Here is a 24,558-nt window from a genome sequence, read left to right as displayed (position 1 = left end):
TTGTACTTTAAATACTCTGTTCTTTGATTCATAACCAATAAGGTAAAATACACAACATAAAAACAAAAAATAACTCAATGCTGCCATCTTGTGTTTTTAGTTTAGGTCAACCTTAAAGTTGTGCATTACACATTTAGTGCTAAGACAGCTTGCCATCATTCCTACAAACTCACCTCACAGCGCATTGTTGACAGATTGCAGTTCATTGACAGTTAAGTCTGCGTGCAGCATGGGTTCCAGTCTTTCCATTTTCTTATTGCAGTATAAGTAGTTACTGAAGACCAACAAGTTACCATTGTTGCTCCTGCCTGTCCGCATTTCATCAAACCATAAAGAAATGCAGCTGTCATAGCACTGAATGAGGTGAAACTGTAGGCGTGACAAACTGAATGACGTCAAATTGGCATGACATAAGCTGAATCTTATGTTTGCGTACATCCCCTATAATAGGGGCCCGATTACAGGCACCTCTGGGACATGAGGATGCCTCTAAGGGTGGGGGTGCAAACATGTTTGTGAGGGTGGTAGGATGTCTGTAAACTGGAGGTATGTCTGTAGTGGAGGGGGCAGAGGGAGCTGCTGAACTACAGCTGTCTGCATCAGAGTCTCAGAGCCCAACATCACCCTGATCTGGAGCCTGCAGAGGTGAGAGAGAGAGGGCAGAGACACTACACACACACACACACACACACACACACACACACACACACACACACACACACACACACACACACACACACACACACACACACACACAGACACAGACACAGACACAGACACAGACACAGACACAGACACAGACACAGACACAGATGTGGCTGTTATATACTCGCTAGGGATGTCCCGATCCGATACTGAGATCGGATATCGACCCGATATTGGTCCTGAATGCTGGATCGGAGATCGGACCAGAAAAAAAAAGGCTCCGATCCGCGTGCCCGATCCGCGTCTGTGTTACGTCTGTGTTTACGACAGTTTGGGCTTTACGACATGTGCCGTATTACGTTTTGTGTTACACTCGTGTTTGATTAAATGGAGTTGCCAGCTCCGACTACAAGCTCTGAGTTCGACTCCGTTATTGAACATAACATTGGCGAGATGCGAGAGAAACTCCCCCCAGACAGCAAAATTGCAAAAGCAATAACGGAGAAATTGGTTCGGTTTATTGTGCTCGACGACCAACCACTTTCGGTGGTAGAGAATGTGGGGTTTCGGAGTTTGATTGAACACCTAGAGCCGCGTTATACTTTGCCCAGTCGGCATTATATAACCGAAAATGCCATCCCGAAAATGCACAATGAAGTGTGTGAGTTCCTCGCCAAACTATTGGAGAATGTCGATGCTATTAGCTTCACAACGGACATTTGGAGCTCAGACGTGTGTCCAATGTCGTTGTTGAGTCTCACAGCACACTGGATAGACTCTGATTTTACTTTCAAGAAAGCGGTGCTGCATGCCCGTGAGTTCCGTGGCTCACACACTGGGGATTCCATTAAGGCAGCCATGGAGGAGATGCTGCTCGAATGGAAAATTAACAAAAGCAAAGTCCATGTCGTTTTAAGAGAGGTGGTCACTGAGTACTGCAGAGTACTATTTTTGTTGCTTTAATAAAGGCTGGCAGTCTTTAATTTAACTGTTGTTGGTGTGGACTATATACTGGGGAGGTATTTGAATGAATGAATGAATGAATGGTCTTTATTGTCATTGCTACAGTACAGGTACCAAACAACGAAATTTAGGAGGGGTGGCTCCCCTGGTGTTAGGAAAAAAAAAAAAAAAAAAAAATTCAGGGGTCAAAAAATGTATACAAATATCGGATCGGTATCGGTATCGCCGATACCCGAAGCCCAGGTATCGGTATCGGTATCGGTAGTGAAAAAGTGGGATCGGGACATCCCTAATACTCGCCAAATAGACCACTAGCCCATACCACCTAAAAACAAGTGAACTACATAATTGGCAGTTCATGAGAATACACACGTGAAATGTGAGAGATGAAAGCACAAGTAATGCGATGGAACCAGACACAGATTCTACCCAAAGTTGCTCGTTATTATTCAGAAAAAAGCTATGATTGACATGTCTGTGCGTCAGCCATTATGTGTCTTCAAATCGATTCATATCATTGTTGATGGCCACAAAATAAAAATGCCCATTTTGTTTGCAACATAGGACACTCAACTCACGATTCGATACGATTTTTCTTTTTAAGTCATTTTTTCTGAGTGGGGCAGTCCCACTCATATTTCTAATTTTATTGGACAGATATAGTGAAGACAGACAGGAAAGTAAGATACATATACAGATAATGACATCTCTGTACACCTCTACTATCAGGGTAGAGTGTTGGGATCAGGGCAATATGCAATTGGGCAGCTATATTCTGTTTTACACTTGACATGTGTCTTACCTTGGTGTGAGCGTGGAGTCCAGGTGTTCTGTGTTCGTCGCTGGTCAAGTATGTCTAATAGCGGCCGCGGCAGAGTCGACCAATTCTGAAACTCCAGGAAGTAACTTAGCACCTCAGGAACCGCCTTCTTCAGCCTGAAACCAATCAAACACAACAGACAATGTAAAGCAGTGACATTAGCTTATATGAGTTTGTGTGTGTGTGTGTGTGTGTGTGTGTGTATGTGTGTGTGTGTGTGTGTGTGTGTGTGTGTATGTGTGTGTGTGTGTGTGTGTGTGTGTGTGTGTGTGTGTGTGTGTGTGTGTGTGTGTCTTACATGATGGGCTGCAGGAAAAGGGAGGGCTCCAGTCCTGCCTGCAATAGAGCGGGAAGCCAGTAGAGAGCCGTCTGTAAGCCTGCGTTCAGCGCCACATACAACAGCTTACTCAACTCCTCTGGCGTGAACATGCTTCTGCTCTTCTCCTCTGGTCCGGATATGTTGATGCTCTTACTCAACTGCTCTGGTCTGGAGATACTCCTTTGCTGGATTATTTGCTGCAGCTGCTCGGGTTTGTGGGTGCAAATGGCATACCTCCATACCTCCTGATTTAAACTTGCCCCCGCAGCTAACAACAACCGGACAGATTCACTGAGACAGAGAGAGAGAGAGACACAGAGAGAGAGAGAGAGAGAGAGAGAGAGAGAGAGAGAGAGAGAGAGATGAGGGTAAAGGTAAGACTGGTGGAGTGCAAGGGAAGTGTGTGTGTGAGTAATCAATCCATGTCACTCATAGTGTGTGTGTGTGTGTGTGTGTGTGTGTGTGTGTATACCAGTTATCTCTGCGTCCGAGGGCGCAGGATAGGGGTGACTCCGAGCCAAAGCGGGAGTTAGAGTTCTGGCCGTCTGGGCTGAAGCCCTCTCTCAGCAGCAGCTCCACAGCGTGGCTATGTCCATTCTCCACAGCCAAGTACAACGGACTCACTGAAGCCACTCCACGGTCACATGCACGATCCGTCACAGTAATAAGCTTGGCTAGGATACTGCAAGGACAAAGACAAAAACACCCATCGACCCACCCACCCACACCACACACACACACACACACACACACACACACACACACACACACACACACACACACACACACACACACACACACACACACACACACACACACACACACACACACACACACACACACACACACACACACACACACACACACACACACACACACACACACACACACACACACACACACACACACGTGAGAAGATGCCATGTTTCTTTGAGCAGGAGAAAATATGTTTCAAATGCATGTTTGCATACCTGATGTGTCCGAACTGCACTGCGGCGTGGATGGGGAGCTGTGGCCATGCGCCATGGCAGGCTAGGTTTGCGTCAGCACCGTGGGTGAGGAGAACATCCACACAACCCTCATGCCCTCCTTGAGAGGCTACCATCAAGGGCGTAGCCAAGTCCAATGCCTGGGCATTAACATTCGCACCTACAACCAAGACATATATTAATATGCAATATATCACAGTATTTATAGGCAGTATATTGGCTCCCATAATATTTATATATATATATACTGTATATATATATATATATATACATACATACATAGCATTGGATGCTTATCTTTCATGTTTTTTGTCGTGTAAACAACTGTAATGATTATGCACATGAAAAATATAAACAACTCCACCAGTAAGCCATCACACACAAGCAGCCATTTACAAAAAGCATACAGATGCAGAGCTGTGTACCTGCATCAATGAGGATTTGCAGGCATTCCTGCTGTCCGTACTGTGCAGCTACAAACAAGGGTGTGATCTTGTAGTCGTCGTCATACACTTCAAGAATACACTTGCCCGCCAGGATACACACAATCTCCCTGTAACCCTGAGGAGAGAGTGGGAGTGAATTTCTGTGTGTGTGTGTGTGTGTGTGTGTGTGTGTGTATGTATGTATGTGTGAATGTGAGTGTGAGTGTGTGTGTGTGTGTGTGTGTGTGTGTGTGTGTACCTTGTAGGCAGCTTGGTGAAAGCAGGTCCATCTTGAAGCAGTGTGTGTTCCATTGACCTCTGCCCCCTTCCTGACCAGCAACTGTACAACCTCCTTATGCCCACCATCTATAGCTATTCACAAATATACACAATGACATTGAGTAATCAAGCCTCATAGGGTGTGTGTGTGTGTGTGTGTGTGTGTGTGTGTGTGTGTGTGTGTGTGTGTTACCTGTGTAGAGAGGACAGGACAGGTCAGTGGTTGGCTGGTTGAGGTTGGTACCTGCTCTGAGGAGGAGTCTGACCACTCCTAGGTGTCCATGTTGTGAGGCCAGGTACAGAGCAGACTCACCCTCGTGTGTTACAGAGGCAACATAGTCACAATGACCGCGGGAGGAACCTGCTGCTCAGAGTCAACGGAGAGAGGGAATCTTAGGTGAGAGTGCACAAGGTCTACAGTCACAACAATAGGGAAGATTGAGAGGGGGAGTAAATATCGTGGCATGTTTCAACTACCTAATTTGGCACCGTCCCCTTCATCCTCTCTATTTCACCAGAGCATAAATGGCTAAAGTGACAATGTAAATATTCAATTGTAACACCAAGCATGCAGACAGCCATCATCGCAAAGCTCTCCCACTCATTTCTCACCTGCAGCCCTGAGGAGCACACGTACACACGACGTTGCACCGAGCGCCGCAGCTTCGTGGAGCGCGTTCCAGCCACGGATGTCTCTAATGTCCACGCTGAGGCCCCTCTGGATCAGAGAACGCACCAGGCCCCGGTCACCTGTGCGCACTGCCGCAGCAACGCTGGAAACGGTGTCTGTGTACTACTCAGTGAAGTCCATCCTATCACCCTCAACCAAGTCTGAAATAAGAGAGGAGAGGTGGTGAGAGGAGGGTGGAGTGGAATTTAAGTAAGTACTAATTAGCCTGTATTACTTAAAAGAAGATCAATTCAGTGCAAATATACAACTCCTGTAAAATGTATAAGGCACAAAAAAATATGGTGGGAAAAAAAGAACAGTACTGCTTGACAGATCTGTCTCTGAACACTCAAGTCCATCCTATCACCCTCCTCAACCAAGTCTGAAATAAGAGAGGAGAGGTGGTGAGAGGAGGGTGGAGTGGAGAAAGAGGAGATGGAGAGAGAGAGAGCGATGACAGGAGGGTTCAGAGAAGCAAGGAATGCAGGCTATGATAAAACAGACAGGGGTAATGATGATCGCTCAATTATACGTTTCCACACTATTCGTAAACTGTGAACACCTCATGTCATGTCCAATTCAATTCTGCTATCTGACTGATATAATAACTACTTGGTTAGGTAGCCAGATGGCGAGCAGGCTAGGTGTGCGGTTCAATGATTGTCGCTAGAGCTCAATACAACAAGGCAATCACGTCTCTTGTAGAAGGTGGCTTATAGCAATGCAATACTTATTTCAGAGTTGTAATAAAAAGGAATTCATGTTAAATCAACGTGGGTTTACCATATGAATCCAGTTATGCAAAGTGAAGTGTTTGCCAGTCCTGTTTATTTGGCAACATCAACAAAACAAAACACAGATGTAGCCGCCCACTTTCAACTACTTCCGTATAATGTCACATGGTAGTTTAGGACCAATACGGAACGGCGTCTGCTTAGACCCTCCCCTTTTTACCTAATATGAACTCCGGCAGGCAGGCGGGAATCTGCTTCCAACTTCAGCCCTAGTGTCACCCTCACAATCCGGACAGACCAGGCAGGCACACGGGTTCACTTTCAAGCTGTTTTATTTATCTGAATGTGCAAACAAATTGATGGTTATCCACACTAGGAGCAACAAAGACCTGGTCTTTAAATTGAAACATAGTGAAACTGCAGTGGCGGGCGGTGCATTTCACACCTAGGCCTTCAGTGATGTCCGACACATTCCTACCTGAATTATTCTACCTCTTAATACCATCGTTATGACGCCATGGCTCTAGAAACTAGACAGAAACACAGTATAACCGGGCGTTGCATCACCTTAACATAGTCAGACAAGTACAACAGAGTTATATTAATATTTCCGAAGCATTTTTAATCAATAAATCCGCATTTACAATGAAGAGTGTTAAACTAACATCTTTAAGATCGCTACATTACCCACTTCTGTCGTCTCGTCCACCATAATAGCGACAAAGGGTGCCTTTTTAATCTCCATTTTGATCTCTTCTTCCATCACTTCAGCAATAGCAAAAATCAGGTCGTTTTGTATTTTGCCTGACGTCCCAGTAAACACTTTGTTTGTGGACAGGTGGTAATGTAAATCTGGGTTGTTTTCAGCCAGAAAAGAAAGAAGCTCAACGTAGTTTCCTCTGTTTGTGGACTTGGCGCTTTCATCCTGTCCCCTAAATGAAAGTTATTGTTTACCCAAAAACAGGACACAATCGATCAGTATTATCGATCAGTCAACGAAAGCTTTCGTTGTGAGGCTCCGTTTCCCTGTGCACTTTCAAACGTTTCACATCTACCGGCATAGTTCCGCATCTCAATAGTGAATATCAATAGTGCGTAGTAATAGTGCGTAGCAATAGTGCGTATCCAATCAAAAGACGTGCTGGGTGCTGACATCGTTGAGCCTTCCAGCAGGCGCCGTTGTTGCTTTTGCTCGCATCTACGTAGGTTTACTAGGTACGCCACATGTTTTCTCGTTCCAACGTAAAGTTACAGGTCGAATCCGCTTCACCGTTTAATGTGAAGGCGGGCAGATTTTTGAGCCCCCTAGCAACACATTTTGATTGGATAAAAGCTCTAACATAAAGGCCAGCCCTCCAAATCTCAATCGGAGACTGGAAGCAGCGCAACCAAGAGGAAAGCTATGAAATGAAGAGAATAGACTATGGGGAATCATTACTACATATTTGTGGAAAATATATATTAAAATAAAATGTATATTCTGATGATGTTTAGGCCAGCAGAGAAGGCCTTGCTGGCCCTGACGGCACACCACTGTGAAACTGACTGATAGGGAGACTGTGACGAAATGGACAATGTAGGAATTGGATAAATCCAGAAGGTGGCAGTAGTGCAACGCGAAGGATGCAAGCTGCCGTTAAACCCAACAGAAGAAGAAGAAGAAGAAGAAGGAACCGGATGTGAAACAAAGATGGTGGACCAGTAAACGTACCCAGTGCTGAGACCGAAGACAACACGAGTCATTTATTAAGTTTATAACTGTGCCAGAGGGCAAACATTACAACATGTTCACTTATTACACAACGACTGGGAAAGCGACACTAGCTTGAACAACAACGGAGGCGCCGACCTGACGGTAGGAGTTGCAGTGTTGCTGTGAGGTAGCTTTGTTAGCTTTGTTTAAAAAAAAAAAAAAGCAAAATCCGCCACAAGTCTAATCATTCTTAAACTTTGTAATACCCTCATACCATTTTCATATCATTTAATAAACAGAGATTAATATATTCAATAAAGGTTTTTTTTATATTAACATTTTCCTTATTTTTACTTCATAAAGGGGTTTGGACATCAACATTGCATGTCACGTCATTGGGCCAATTGCTTTTGGTCCCTGGAAAAGGAGGGGGCCACGTATTAAAGAGCTGTAATTTCTAAACCCTTCCTCCAATTTGGATGTGAATACCCTCAAATTAAAGAGGGTATTTGAGAGTCATATTCATTCTATAACTGTAACGTGAATATGTTTTGGTAAACAGCTAAAATAACAACAATTCTGTCAGTCCAAATATATATATATATATATATATATATATATATATATATATATATATATATATGCACCTAACAGTAGCTTGGCCACTGTTTTCCAATTCTGGTAAAAAAATAAAATAAAATATAATGTTTTGATGAAATTCTGTCACTCTGTTTTAATATTTTGATCATCTGTGTTGGTAGGATTCCCTGCACTGTTAACTCTCCATCTGGGCAGTGAGATGGATGCTTCTGCTTATTCAGTGTCAGAGAGCCAGAGGACACACCTTGGGTCCTCTGATGCAGAGACAGAAGGACAGAACCACCGGAAGGACAATCTTATTAGGCTCCAGCCACCACCACTACCACCACCTCCCACCCACAGTAGGAACCATCACTCTCCTAACATTAAAGAAGAGTACGACACACCGTGGGATAGGTTTTTACGGGACTACATCAAAAACCAAAAGGCCAAAGATGAGATGCTCAGCACAAATGCCTCAGGGCAAGATGCACATGCTCTTAAAGAGAGGCATCGACTCTCTGAAGCACCGAATGACATGGATAGTGACAGTAACGCCAGTTCAGAGGTCAAGACTAGAGGTCAAGAGGTCAAGATCGAAGAGTGCTATGGTAGGAATTCCTCTCAACAAAGGCCAACCACAGGCCACGCTAGGGCGGACCAATCACATCCTGGATGTGAGTCAGGTGGTCACAAGAGCAGCTCAGTGATTGGATTACAGGAACAGCAGAGAAGGACAGCGGCAGGGCAAATCTCTGGGCAAACGAAACATGGTTGTGGTCATGACGACATGCGCCAGTGCTACGTCCAGTGTGGGAAGAAATTAAACATGGCGGATATTGTGACAATACAGCAGCAAATTAGAAGACGAGAGCAACACCATTGTGCTCCAACTGATCAGTAAGTCACACACATGCTGTGAATCCTGTCCACAAGTATTGTGTTCAATAATTCACCATAGGATGCCAGGTGTCAAGTATGCAAATGGTGGTCATTGAATTGATATGATGAATCATACTGCCAGTTACATGACTAATAAGTCGATTTGTAATTGAATTAGCTCAGTAACACATTTCAACAGCAGCTAAACAGTTGGTAATTAAAGGGCAGAACTATAAGCACATCTAATAGATGAATGTCATGTATGATATCGCAGCAAGCTAGCTTGAAAGGGAGCTGCCAGTCAAGCGTGCAAAGTCCACGCCCATACAGCCCTCGGAACTGTCTGACCAGGAAGTTGAGCCTAACAAGAAGCTTATTTCCATTTATTTTTTGTTAACATTTTTCCTGGAAACAAAATACAATTGGAACCATTTAATGTCTACTTTCCAGACCCTTTAATTACAACAAATACAATCAGTAATCCATGTCCATTTGCAGGACGTGTCCTGTCAGACTAGATGGGAGTTCAGTGAACTGTTTGTCTGTCATTTCTAATCGACCCTGCGTTGTTTGTGCCTCCAGTGTTTCTAGCCGCAGGTCCTCTTCAGCTCATGTAACCATGGTAACCATGTATGAACCAGAATGCACCGAGTCCCCCGGATCTGGCTGTGGTTCTCCAGCCCTGAAAAGCCCACAGTGGGGTCCAGAGATGGTGGCAGTGAAGCTGGAGGAAGAAGATGTAGAGGAGTATGGTGTGATGGTAAAAGAAGAGGATGGAGGAGACCAAATGAGAGAGGAGGGAGTGATGGTAAAAGAAGAGGACAGAGGAAGAGTGGAGATGAAAGACAGTGAGATGGATGGTAAGTCTTTGTTATTGGTGAGTGTAATTGCCCTGTTGTAAAGTCAGTGCTACCAGTGTATGGAAGCATATAGTGGACTTAATTCAAATGTTAATGCAATTTGAGATTGCAATTGCTTGTTCCACTTTTGCACGCATTCTTTCGGTCAATATTCAAAATCAAATGCAATCATATGATTTGCATTTTAATTTTCATGTAGCTGGTATAAAAGTTCATTCTGAACTGAAAATGACTATGCAATCCCACAATAGCATTTTCCACTTTTTCCTGCATTACTTGAGTCAATATGACAATTGTAATGCAATAATGTGATTAGCGTTTGCATTTCCATGTTCTAGTAAACACATCCGCTTCGTAGCTGACAACATTCAAATGTTGACCATTTCATGCAATAATGGTATTGCATGAAACACACACGCTTATAGGCTAATATATTTGAATATATTATTCAAATGATCCCATTCTCATATTCTACCGGCCTGTCAGTCATTCTCTGATGCTCATGACAGAATAGAACTAATAATTGAAAATGTAGCTGAATTCTCTGCGATCATGAATAATGATAATCAGACTACATGCACAATCACTTCACTTCTACTAATACGGCTGATTAGCTTCCGGTCCAGCGCTGTTCCCCACCAGCTGTTTACAGGAGCTCCGCAAAGTGTAACGGACGTTACGGACAAGCTTTTTCACAGCGGACAGTCAACCAGCTGTTTTCAGTAGCATGTATTCTGTCAAATTAAATTATTAATATTATTTGCTTTAGCTCTCGACTTTGGAAGTACAGAATGCCTGAGAGCCTTATATTGCATTATATTTTGAATGGTCATCTGGTGCCTGAATATTGTGTAATCCTTTACATAAATAATGACATTTCCACCATAAATTGATGCAGAAAAGGCACAAATTGGTGCATATCAATTCACCAGAATGCAAGAAATTAAGTGTTTGATGCCTGTGTGAGGATCCCCAGACAGCCCCGCTTCATGGGTCCCCCCGATGTCAAACGCCTGTGGTACCACCTCCGCCTCATTTTGAGCCAGGAAAAACCCTGTAAACATACCGTAACAAATACTTTGGCTAGCTAAGCAGGGCTTGACGCTTACCTTTTCCCCAGGTAGCACTGTGCTACCATGTTGAAAAATTTGGTAGCACACCAAGAATTTCAATAGCACAATGAAAATTGCCAATGAAAAAAGAAAATTTTCGTATGACGACAACAAATGATCATAATCATAACATATAAAAATGATAATAACCGGCTCTTGGCCGTAATAAAAATGGAGACTCACACAATGTAAAGGGGAAGTAAGAATATTAATTTCAGTTGGCCCACGGTTCGGTATGAGTGAAGCAAGTGAAGTGACAAAGAAAAACTATGAATGGGGATTTTCTCTGTAAAGCCTGGTACACACATAAAGATAATCTGGTTGATTTCCCTCCTTCCGACCAAGGACAGCAAATGCCCGATTATCGGATGGCTCTAAAGATTATCCTACAAGATTATCCTGTGGTGTGAGGTGTTTTAAGATTCAATTTCTCCCGACAATCTGCTCGGAAAGTGGTCGGGGCCGACAATCGTAAATATTAAACGTGTTCAATGTTTACGATCAAAAGTCCTCTTGTGTGTGGGCAACTACCGACTCCTGACAACTCTCGAGCAGGGTTGCCAGATGGGCTAGTTTTTTTTGTGGAATTAGTGGTTTTAGACTGTGGTTATCCTAGAGAGTGTCAATCCCATCTGGCAACCCTGCTCCCGAGTCCGATTGTGACGTGGATGGAATGTAGCCAATCAAGAAGCGAGCTGACTTCTTCTTTTCGTTCTTCATTACTTTATTTGCCCTGTCGCACATGGCTGCCTCGTACAGGTTAATCAGGGTACTACGTTAGATCACGTTTGATCACACAAGATTTCTGGCTTGGGGAACGAGACTCTAGACTGTCGTAACGACAGATCTTTATTAGGGATACACAATATGCATTTTTTCTAACCGATACCGATAACCGATGTTTACCCGCTTCCCTGTGGCCGATAACCGATATCATAAGCGATATGAGAACAGATATAATTTCACATTTGATAACCTGTAGTTCATGCACACCTGAAGGTAAGAAAGGCTGTCATCCAGGAAACCGGAAATAAATGCTGCTAACAGCTAGCGGCTAACAAAGCACAGCACTACGAAAGTTTAAACTGTATTTTAATAACATCACAACATGCTGATAGAACATCAACATGCTAAAAACACATAACTACACATAATTAGATGATCACACAGTCCTTGCTTTTGAACACGTCCTAAAACGAAAGTATATTTACAAGCCATGTAAACCGATAGCCGATTACCGATAGCCTCCGGACAACAATAACAATGAATCAATTCCTCAAAGTATACATATTAAGAGAGCTATTTATAGCGGTTTCACGTATGCGAGTGGTGTAGCCCATATATGCATTGTGCGCATATTATGGGCATATACGACACGCGTGAAGCATTTCTGCGACACGTGTTTCTGTTAACTGTTTTCGTTCCCTCATCGCTGTATTCAATGCCAAAATCATATTCCTTCCATACAGCGTGCTTGCAATGGTGAATCTTCAGGTGACTTATGAGATTCGTTGTGTTGTAACTCGTAGACCTTTGCCCTCCTTTCCGAACTTTTGCCGAACATGTATTGCAAATTGCAAACGCACTATCTGCCTCAGAAACTCAGAAAAATGTCCACACCGGGGAAGCCATGTTTCGCTCTCGTCTCTACACTGCGTGGCTGTACACAGGCGCAGCATCATGAGCGTGACAACCGGAACTGGAAATATTTCTGGCTTCATAGTATCGGCTCTATATCGGCTAAAATGTAATAAAACCGATAAATATTTAATAACATTAATTTCCCATAAATATCGGCGCCGATAATATCGTGCATCCCTAATCTTTATGTATGTAGTGTGCTGTATTGGGAATATCGGCGCACACCACACACACAATGGAATCAGTATCCTCATCCTCCTGGACCTCTCTGCTGCCTTCGACACTGTCTCCCACACCATCCTCCTCAACCGCCTCTCCACCCACCTGGGTGTCACTGGTACAGCCCTCTCCTGGTTCACATCATACCTCTCCAACAGGGAACAGTTTGTCTCCATCCACGGCTCAAGCTCCCCCCCAGCCCCAGTCAACCAAGGCGTCCCGCAAGGCTCTGTACTCGGACAGATCCTCCGTCGTCACGGCTTTAACTACCACTGCTACGCCGACGATACCCAAATCTACATCAGCTCCACCCCATCCTCTCCGCTCCCCCCCCAGTCCCTCATCAACTGCCTGCTCGAAATAAAAACCTGGATGACATCTAACCTCCTTGTAGCACCCTATAATGTAATAATTGCCTGATAATGTAATAACACCTGATAATGTAATAAAATGTCCACTTAACTCCATCGAAAATGTAATAAAACCCAATAATGTAATAATTGACCAATAATGTAATAAAATAACCTGACTGATATTGTAATAACATTTTTACTGATAATGTAATACCTTATTACATTATTGGGAATTTCTTACACTTTCAGGTGGGTCTTTTTTGTTTTTAAACTGATAATGTAATACTTGACAGATAATGTAATACTATGTTCATTTTCAATCCAGAGTTCTACTTTTTATTTTTAAGAATCTAAGACTGTTGTATACACTGGATTTAAGAATCTAAGAATCTTATTTACACTGGATTTAAGAATCTAAGAATCTTATTTACACTGGATTTGAAATAACAGAATGACTACTGGGTTAAATGACAGACTTGCATATGTGCAGAGGAAGATGATGAAAGTGATATAATAACAATTTATGAGGGGATATGTAGGCCTATGTTTGTGTCAGGTGTCATGTAAGTGTGTATGTGTTGAATGAATGAATGCATATGTACAGTGGGTGCGGAAAGTATTCAGACCCCTTCAGTTTTCCCACATTTTGTTGTATTATAGAATCAATTTAAAATGGATTAAATTAAAATAATTTGCCATCAATCCACACACAATACCCCAGAATCACAACATGAAATCAAAAAATCTACAAAATTGTACTAAACGTAATGCTTTGTAGTACAACCAAATAAACACATTTCCTGCAAAACACAATTATGGATACGAGAGAGATTATTTTTTACATTAAGGGATTATTTTTTGCCATTCGGTTATAGTCCAATTTTGTAGAGTGACTGGCATGATGTTGTCCCATCGGCTGTGCTTTTACCCCTCCACCATTCAACTTTTTTGTAAGTCTCCCCAGGCCTCAGGGTCACATTCCTGAGCAGTTTTGTTACTCTCCATTTTCTCAATGTTTTATGGCAACCTGATCTACACAGAGTCTCATTGACTCCTATGCAAATTAGAAACCCTATAAAAACAAATATGTTCATTCCAAAAAACGTATGGAGTCATTTGTTGATGACATTTTTGCATTTTAGCTTTTACAGTGTCATAGCAAAGGGTCTGAATACTTTCTACATGGGGGGTTTCTAGTATTTCAATTTTAAAACGTTTACTAACATAAAAAATAAAAAAACTGATTTCCTGTTGTGATTCTGGGGTATTGTGTGTGGATTGATGGCAAATTATGTTAATTTAATCCATTTTAAATTGAGGTTATAATACAACAAAATGTGGAAAAACGGAAGGGGTCTGAATACTTTCCGCACCCACTGTATCCCCTCCTCAAATGAAGAGTTACCAAAGGTTTTGTTCATGTCCCTGAGTAATCTGCACATATGCAAGTCTGTCATTTAACCCAGTAGTCATTCTGTTATTTCAAATCCAGTGTAAATAAGATTCTTAGATTCTTAAATCCAGTGTATACAACAGTCTTGGATTCTTAAAAAACTAATTGTAGAACTCTGGATTGAAAATGAACATAGTATTACATTATCTGTCAAGTATTACATTATCAGTTTAAAAACAAAAATGACCCACCTGAAAGTGTAATAAATTCCCAATAATGTAATAAGGTATTACATTATCAGTAAAAATGTTATTACAATATCAGTCAGGTTATTTTATTACATTATTACATTATTAAGTGAAGTGGCCATTTTATTACATTATCAGGTGTTATTACATTATCAGGAAATTATTACATTATAGGGCGCTACACTCCTCAAACTCAACAGTAAGAAAACAGAGCTCATGGTTGTGGCACCCAAGGCGCTGCTACGGAAAGTTGGGGACTTCGACGGCTGCTCCATCTCCCCATCCTCCGAAGTCCGTAACCTGGGCGTCATCCTGGACTCCACCCTCTCCTTCCAGTCCCACATAAAATCCTTCACCAAATCCGCCTTCTTCCACCTCAGAAACATCTCCAGACTACGACCTTCCCTCACTGACTCCGTTGCCGAAACCCTCATTCACGCCTTCGTCACCTCCCGTCTGGACTATTGTAATGGAGTCCTGTTCGGGGTTCCCAACAAAGCCCTGGACAGGCTCCAGTACGTGCAGAACTCAGTTGCCAGGGTCCTCATCCACACCAAGCCCTGGCAGCACATCACCTCCACCCTCATTCACCTCCACTGGCTCCCGGTCAAGTCCTGCATCACTTACAAAATCCTCCTCCTCACCTACAAATCCCTCCACGCCTGCGCCCCCCAGTACCTAACTGACCTCCCCCAGCATACCCCTTCCCGGAGCCTGCGGTCCGCAGACATGGGCCTGCTATCCACCGCCCGCAGCAACCTACAGACCTTTGGGGACAGAGCCTTCAGCGTGGCCGCACCTACTCTCTGGAACTCCCTCCCCACAGTGATCCGCAATGCCCCCACCCTGGACTCGTTCAAATTAGCCCTCAAAACACATCTGTTCTCCAAGGCCTTTGGCCCCTAGTACATTTTTCAGTTTTGCTTTGTTTGTTTTCTGTTCTGTCTGTCTGATCATTCCCTTGAATTGTAAAGCGTCCTTGGGTTTTTTGAAAGGCGCTATATAAATTAAAGTTATTATTATTATTATTATTATTATTATTATTATTATCTTTCGACGCAACATGGGCTAAAATTACAGGAATGCCATGTTGCCACGCTGGCACAAATATACTGTGCTAATAATGTTAGCGCCGCGCAGGCAGGCTTAGCATATTTATTTATTTGTATTCATTTAATCTTTATTTAACCAGAAGGTCCCTTGCGATTAAAATCAATTTTTCGAGGCAGACCTGGCCAACAGCACAACAGTTCAAGTACAAGTTTACACAACTGGAGAATAAAACATAATAAAAACAGACAAGGGACGAGAGATAAATATGATAGAAAATCCATTTTAGGAATAGCAACTGTCTACTAGCACTCTACTGCACTCTACTGTCACACAATTAATCAGAGTTTTGAACTCCCCCAGGGAGATGAGATTATTAACACTACAACAGCCATGGGTGGGGTCATTTGACCTAATAAGTAAAAAAATAATTACCGTATTTTCCGCACTATAAGGCGCACCGGATTATAAGGCGCACCTTCAATGAATGGCCTATTTTAGAACTGTTTTCATATACAGGGCGCACCGGATTATAAGGCGCACCTTCAATGAATGGCCTATTTTTGAACTGTTTTCATATACAGGGCGCACCGGATTAACAGTACAACATCTCTGTAATTACAGTACATGACGTAGCAGACATCAGGGTCTGGGTACATTCCTAAACAATGCTACGAATGAACCAACATTTTTGTACGGGAAATGGACAATAGTAACGAAATTGATCTCAATCCCTGGTATGTAGCTGTCAGGGGAGGCTGGTGAAGGTAGAAATCGGAGGACACCTCATTGTAATGCAACACAATGGAATGAGGAACGCTATCAAATACAGGATGTTTTTGACACCATTCCTCATTCCATTCCATGTACTCCAATGATCCTGTCCTCTGATGTCTCCCTCCACCATCTTGTAATCTCCTTCTGCTAGCTGTGTAAGCTGAAATCTATTTTCTGTACCGTTGGATGCAAGTCACTTTATGACCTAATATAAAAAAGAAAATACTGTCTAAATGCTGTCTTCAGATCTCCTTCATTGTAGTCTTCAACGTCTCTGTTTCTGTCTGTCTTCTCTCTCCCTTGCTCTCTCTCTCTCTCTCTCTCTCTCTCTCTCTCTCTCTCTCTCTCTCTCTCTCTCTCTCTCTCTCTCTCTCTCTCTCGCTGTGAAGCGTCCAGATGCCCGGCCTCCCAGGATCCTTTACCCTCCGAGTCGCTGGACTCGGTCATGCCGCGGCTGGTCAGCTTCCTCCCCGCCCTGCACCACGCCCTGGTCAAGGTGGCCTGCAACCCGCCCGCCGACATCTCCGCCGGGGTGGAGCGCCAAGCCCTCGCCTACCTCAGCGGCCTGAAGGACAACAAGGTCCGCCCCTTCCCCATGACCGAGTACGACGCCAAGCTGGACGACCGGGAGCAACTCTTCCCTAAGCCCAAGCATCACAAGCTCAACATGGACGGGTACCTGCGCTCCTACTTCTACAGCCCCACCATCTACCTGGTGCCCGTGGCCAAGGCCAAGGAGCTGGTGGAGGCCCACTGCAGCCTGCCGGACTCCGCCAGCTCCCTCTCGGACCCGGAGAGTCCGGAGAAGCCCGCCCCGGAGGTCCCCAAGCCCAACGGGGGTCCGCAGCCTCCCGAGGTTCCTCCCTGCCCCGCGTCGGAACCTCAGTGGGTCCAGCAGCTGCTCAACCTGGTTCTGGACGTCCGGGGCTTGAAGAGGAAGAGGAAGATGGAGCAGGAAGCGGCGGAGAAGACACTGAAGTATCTGAAGAAGGCTTCTCAGGAGAGGGGGGAGTTCAGACCAGGTGAGGTTTTACTGTATTGGGTGGGCGGGGGTCAGATCAGGGGGGGTCATTTATAAACGTTGCGTACGCACAAAAGAAGGCGTACGTAACTGACGCAAATTTGGGGATTCATAGAAAACTTCCTCTACACACACTGACCGATGCATCCGCACATAAACTGGAGAAATGAGCGACTGCGATGGCAGCACTAGCATTGATGCAAACTAGTCACCTTTCGGCGAAATTCGTAGGGGGGGGGGGGGGTCATGAAAGTTGTGTCGTGACGTCATCATGGGCAAAGCAGTTCGTTTCAGTGAACTCATTCATTACAATCAGTTCACTAAAAAGATTTGTCTAAAAGAGTCGTTCATCCAATCATTCAGTGCTTCTCAGAGCTTCGACTCACTGCGCGTAGTCCATTCACTGAACTGAAACACGTCAGTGTCCAGTGAGCTGAGAATGTAGGGGCGGGGCCGCCTTCGTAAATTCACTTTGCGAGTGACGGCCTCTCGTCCAATCAAATTACTTGGTCCATTATAACATTGAACCCAGTGTGGGCTGGGCTCTGGCGAATTTACGAACGCGGATAAAGGTACCGTTTTCAAACAACTGAAAGCTACTATAAATATCGTACCCTATTATGTAAAGACTTAGAATTTCACGACACTTAATTATTAAATAAAAGATTTGGTACTACTTCGAGACTTTCAAGACAAGAGGCTTCCCACCAGTTCAGTCAGTGACACCTGACACCTGCCTGTAATTAGTTCAGATTTCCTCGCCAGCGAGTTGCATCGTGGAGAACTGCACACACTCACGGTAAGTAACCTGTTTGAGTAATTATATTATGGGGGTGGGAAAAAATGAAGTATATATTAGAAATTGCTAAATAAAAAGAAATGCGGGTGGTGAGGTAACTTGACATGTTAAGGTTTCTTCTAGCTTGCTAACGTAACGTAAATTAGCAATGGTTCTTCTCCATAGATTACGTTTACAAGCACACCAAATTCAGATTAAAGTCAATATGCAGGGTATTGTAACCAAATAGGTGTTTATAGGTGTTTATATGCGCTGTAGCAACTGGAATATTCTGTTTACATTTGAAAGGGCAAAATAATCTGGCCGCATGTAACTGCGTATTAAGGTACACTGGGCATGCGCGTACTGGTTGAATACAGGAATATGGTGTGCATGTAACGCAGTCATTGATATCTACTTTAGCATCATCAGTAGCCTAACTACTAGTAGCCTAACTGTACCACCCGCTTCAATTTGTTTTCAGAATGAGAATGAAAGAATTTGGAGAGGAAGATGCCATTATTGTGGCTCAGCTAGATGCAGGAGTGAGGTGCAAGTGGAGCTGGTCCTGGCTGAAGCTAGACTCAAAGAGTGACGTAAAGGGCAAAGAATATGTGTTCCCTATGTCTCCGTTTTTTTAAAAGATTGACAAACCAGGACATGCCCGGTGCAGCCTCTGCTGCAAAGAGATTAATTATTCAACCAAGGGCTGCCATGCCCTTGTGGCACATTGTAAAACTGACAAACATTGCCAAAAAGTGGTGACAATTATGACCACACACAGTGTCATACCACCGTCAGCAAGTCAGGGCCCATCACAGCAGAGCCCATCAACTCAGGGTCCATCACAGCAGATCCCATCTGCTCAGGGCCCATCAGTGCAAGGCCCAGAGAAGATGAGAGAAAGAGTTACGGTGCCAGTACCCCTGTTTGAAAGGGTAGCAAATGCAGAGGTGAGTGTGCATATAGTGCTATATAGATAACAACTAGCACAGATAATATAAAGTCGTAAGCCTAGACTTTGTTAATCAGAATAGGAAATCCCCCATATACAGTGAATCGCAGTATTGAATTATTTTTATAATGATGTCATGTTTACTTATTACAAGCTATGTGCAAGTGGTAACATATAAAATACTAATACTATTTTCGGGGGTTTTCCAGGCAATGGTTCTTGCAGTTCTTGCAGAACATTCCCTTCCCCTCTCTATAGCCCCTGTCATCCGTGAGCTTGCTGAGACACTGGCTCTGGATAAACCAGCTCTGGCAGGCATGAAGCTATCCCGGACAGCTGCCACATACAAGATGGTCCAGGGCCTGGGGCACACCTTCTCAGAGAGGACGTTTGAGAACATTCGGTCATGCCCTTTCTCCATCAACCTGGATGAGAGCACATCAAGCTCCAATAAGTAGGTGCTGTCAATCCTTGTCAGCTACTTTAATCAGGAGCTGAAGCATGTGGTCGTCGAGCACCTTGGCTCCATTGAAGTCCTAAAGGGCACTGCTGAACATCTGGAAAAGGCCCTAGTGACCTTTTTCAAGGAACACTCAATTCCATTTACTAACATGGTTAGCATGATGATGGACTCCTGCAACGTCATGCGAGGGAGTAAGTCCGGGCTGGAGACCAGGATAAGGTCGAAGTACTGCCAGAACCTCCTGGATGTTGATGGAGATTCCTGCCACCACATCCACAATGCCGCCAAAATGTTTGCTGCGCCCTTTGGCCACTACCTTGAGCAGCTTTTCACGGACCTCCACACAGATCACCAGTGGGCTTCAGACCAGGTAATTGTCATAGATATTGTGAAATATATACCTGTACCAGAAATACTTGTTGCATAATGGCAAATAGGCTAAGTAAGCCCTTTTTTTGCCTGTTTTCAGTTGAAATACCTGATGGAGGTATGCGAGTTTATGGGCATTCCAGGCACCAATCCACAGCGGTTTGTGGCGCATCGTTGGCTTTCAGCCTATGATGTGGGCCTCAGCACTCGCCGAATGTTCCCTGCATATAAGGTGCTCTACTTCGGGTTCCAAAATACATTGTATTTCATCTCTCTCTTCCAGGAATGACGCAAGTTGGGAAGGACAGGAAAGAAAGGGTGTGGAAGAAGCTCTGGTTTGAGAGTCGCAAAACAGACCTCCAGCTGAGCATTTACCTCGGCGTCCTTCCCATCATGAAGGAGTATGTGATGGTGTTCCAGGTGTGTATTTTCACATTAATGAATTAGTGAATTATCAATCTCTGATAGATAAACTAAATAGGCCTATCCTTGTATTCTCTCATTAGTTAGATTGTGATATAAACAGACCCTCAACTGCAAGTCATGTCTGTGTATGGTAATAGAATTGTTGTAGCATTTTATAATAATGCCACTATTCACAGGGCAGCCAAACCCTTGTCCACAAGCTGCATGACAAGCAGCTTGAGGTTGTGAAAACCTTCATGGGGTGCTTTATCAAGGCTGAGAATCTCCACACCACCCCAAAGAAGCTCATGGAGTTGGACTTCAAAGACAAAATGCTGCCTCTCTGTGAGCTGTATGTCGGACAGGTGGCGGAGAAACTGAAGGCAGAAAATCCACGCAATCAGGTTAGTAAATGTATTAAAAATGGCAAATCAAACATTTATACATTTCTCCAGGTAAAATGATTTAATTGCAATCGTTTTAATGTTTTCCAGACTGTGCTAGAGTTTCTCGAAACAGCGAAGACTGCATACATGTCGACAGCGGCATATATGCAGAAAAAGCTGCCACTGGACAGCAGGACCCTGCAGTCACTGTCTGCTTTGGACCCATTGGTGAGAGGACACTCCGAGACGGGCATCCTCCTGAAGCGGCTGGCAGGGATGATGAGCCACTTGGTGCCACCCCAATTTGACGTGCCAATGGAAGTGGTCAAATTCAGCAATGATCCCACCCTTCCCCTGTACATTGATGGGGACGACATGGGTAACTGGTGGGCAAATATTATTGACACTGGAAGGTACCCAGGCCTCAACCATGTGGTTCGAGCGGCACTCTCCATTTTCCATGGACCAATGGTGGAGTCATCTTTTAATGCCATCCAGACCACCAAGTATGCCCTCAGGTCCAGGGGTCAGACAGCGATCCAGATGTTCAGGAGAGAGAATGTCAAGTTCTCAAAGGTTGACAAGGTCCTATGCAAGAACATCCACACTGCAGGCTCAAAGGACAAGGCTCGCAGACAACAGGCCCTGTTAAAGAAAAAAGGGAGGCAGGAAGAGTTTGGTTGCCAGCCAACAACCAGTGCTGCACAAAGCAGGAAGACTGCAGTGGAGGAGGACAGGCAAGCCACAGTGAGGCACATGGCTGCTCAAAAAAGAAAAAAAGCACTGGAAGTGCTGGTACAGGCAAAAAAGCCAAAAAAGCGATGTGCTTGGTGGGATGGACTGGAGTGGGTGGGTGGTTGGGGTATTCATCAGAATTGGTTTTATTTGTTAAAAAATAAATGTTATTTATAGTTCAACATTGTTCAAAATATATTTACAAAATAAATTATACATCTAATTCTAATGCGTTTTCATTATTGTTACCACTGCTTCATAGGTCTGAATAACACTGACAGGCTTTATATGTGTCCCTTGAACAGAGCTTGTATAGAAAAATGATGCATTGCATCATGGGAAGGTGCCTGGGCGCCGCGCAATGATAATTTCCGTCGTTTTCAGTGAAAAAAATGTTGTCACCTTTTTGGGCCATCACCAGTTTGCACCCCTGTCTATGACTGATCATGGAATTACAACTGTTGAGCAAGACAGTGAGTGACAGTTAAACTAGGTACAACGTGAATACTCTTAAACTGAAACGTTAGAGAGTATAGAGAATATGCTTTAAATCAATTGTTAATGATAAAACATTGATACGGTATCCATTTGTTGTAATATCTCTGTAACTCTCTGAACACTTCATGTTCCCACAGCGTGTGCAGACTCCAGAGATGTGGTGTTACTTCTGGCACTGCTGAGTCTATGGAAGCAGCACTTGTTCTCATGTTGTTTCTAATCCTGTATATGTTCCTATTCTTACAGGAGAGAGCTCCAACCCAGACTCAGACATGGAGCCCAGCTCCACCGCATCAGGAAGCCATAAACAACACAGACGGAGGAGGAGGAGCTCAAGACAGAAGAATCACCACTGTTTAGATTGCAGTGAGAGTTTCATTTGTCCAACTCACCTTAAATCACAACCACAGACTCAAGGAGGACAGAAGACTCACTCTTGTCTTCAGTATGGAAAGAGATTTGGTCATATGAGCGATCTAAAGAGACACCAGAGAATACACACAGGAGAGAAGCCATTCTGCTGCTCCCAGTGTGGGAAGGGTTTCAGTCAGGCAGAACACCTAAAGAGACACCAGAGAATACACACAGGAGAGAAGCCATTCTGCTGCTCCCAGTGTGGGAAGGGTTTCAGTCGGGCAGGATCCCTAAAGAGACACCAGAGAATACACACAGGAGAGAAGCCGTTCTGCTGCTCCCAGTGTGGGAAGAGTTTCAATGTGGCAGGACACCTAAAGACACACCAGAGAATACACACAGGAGAGAAGCCGTTCTGCTGCTCCCAGTGTGGGCAGAGTTTCAGTCAGGCAGGACACCTAAAGATACACCAGAGAATACACACAGGAGAGAAGCCGTTCTGCTGCTCCCAGTGTGGGAAGAGTTTCAGTGAGACAGGACACCTAAAGACACACCAGAGAATACACACAGGAGAGAAGCCATTCTGCTGCTCCCAGTGTGGGAAGAGTTTCAGTCGGGCAGAAGAACTAAAGAGCCATCAGAGAATACACACAGGAGAGAAGCCGTTCTACTGCTCCCAGTGTGGGAAGAGTTTCAGTCATGCAGGATCCCTAAAGATACACCAGAGAACACACACAGGAGAGAAGCCATTCTGCTGCTCCCAGTGTGGGAAGAGTTTCAGTGAGGCAGGAAACCTAAAGACACACCAGAGAATACACACAGGAGAGAAGCCATTCTGCTGCTCCCAGTGTGGGAAGAGTTTCAGTCGGGCAGATGAACTAAAGAAACACCAGAGAATACACACAGGAGAGAAGCCATTCTGCTGCTCCCAGTGTGGGAAGAGTTTCAGTCAGGCAGGACACCTAAAGACACACCAGAGAATACACACAGGAGAGAAGCCATTCTGCTGCTCCCAGTGTGGGAAGAGTTTCAGTGAGGCAGGAAACCTAAAGAAACACCAGAGAACACACACACTAGTTAACACGACTGCTCCCAGTGTGGGAGGTGTTTAAAGGCGACAGGAGCCCTAAAGAAGAAGGGGGGGTCTGCTGGCTGCACCATCATCTACTGTATGTTCATGTGCTTGTTGATCAGATCAGGGAGAAGGTTGTGTCATGACATGAGCCTTTTCTAGATCATCTTCTCTCAAATCCTCCTGTCCTCTTCTCATACCCTCCTCTCCTCCCTCATCTCTTCCTCCTGTCTCCTCCTTTCCTCTCCTCCCCTCCTCTCCTCCCATCCTCTCCCTCCTGGAGAGTGAAGGAGGAATCGAGGTCGTAGGAGTTGAGATGTCCTTGTCCCCTCCTGCATCATGTCACCGCCCTTTCCACCCAGATGTGGCCTTGGTGTTTAGAAGCCGAGTGTGACTGAATACTGGTATGTTGTTATGTTTGCAATAAATCCTCCTAACGTTTCAGCTGGAAGACTGAGATGTTGTACATCACATTATATTAACCAACTACGTGTTTCATGTAACACAATATGCTGACGTGTAATTCATTTAATTAAAGAAAACACTACAGTTAATCTCACTACTGGTTTTATGTCACAATGTAGCAGACGCCTTATTCCAAAGCGACTTGCAATCGATACATTCGACTAACCACTCAGTATAACCCACACAGAATAACCTCCTAATTGTTTCGTACTTCCTCTCTCATCTATTCATCCGCTCTTTCATTTAGATTAGATTAGATTAGATTAGATTAGATTGAACTTTATTGTCATTGACAGAGTTACAATTGGTTGGGTTTGTTTTGGACAAATCATGCTCAAGATACCTGTCACATGTCTTTGTGATGTCATAATGTATTATTATATTATTTTTAAATTATCTTTATTAC

The 24,558-nt window shown here is 44.1% G+C and overlaps 1 protein-coding gene across 1 annotated transcript; it reads right to left on the bottom strand.

The window, feature by feature from the left end:
- Window positions 1-2,722: 2,722 nt before the first annotated feature.
- On the bottom strand, window positions 2,723-6,905 carry LOC308173013 (ankyrin repeat and SOCS box protein 3-like; the record flags this gene model as incomplete). Its single annotated transcript, XM_080547979.1, has 8 exons — window positions 2,723-3,038; window positions 3,220-3,429; window positions 3,719-3,896; window positions 4,162-4,297; window positions 4,421-4,533; window positions 4,634-4,804; window positions 5,053-5,233; window positions 6,900-6,905. 8 exons carry the CDS (start codon window positions 6,903-6,905, stop codon window positions 2,723-2,725), a joined length of 1,311 nt encoding a protein of 436 aa, XP_080404105.1.
- Between the last annotated feature and the right edge of the window lie 17,653 nt (window positions 6,906-24,558).

The sequence above is a fragment of the Nansenia antarctica genome, assembly GCF_963989245.1.
Source record: "Nansenia antarctica genome assembly, chromosome: 18".
Classification (NCBI taxonomy): Eukaryota; Metazoa; Chordata; class Actinopteri; order Argentiniformes; family Microstomatidae; genus Nansenia; species Nansenia antarctica.
This window is presented reverse-complemented; position numbering and strand designations above follow the sequence as displayed.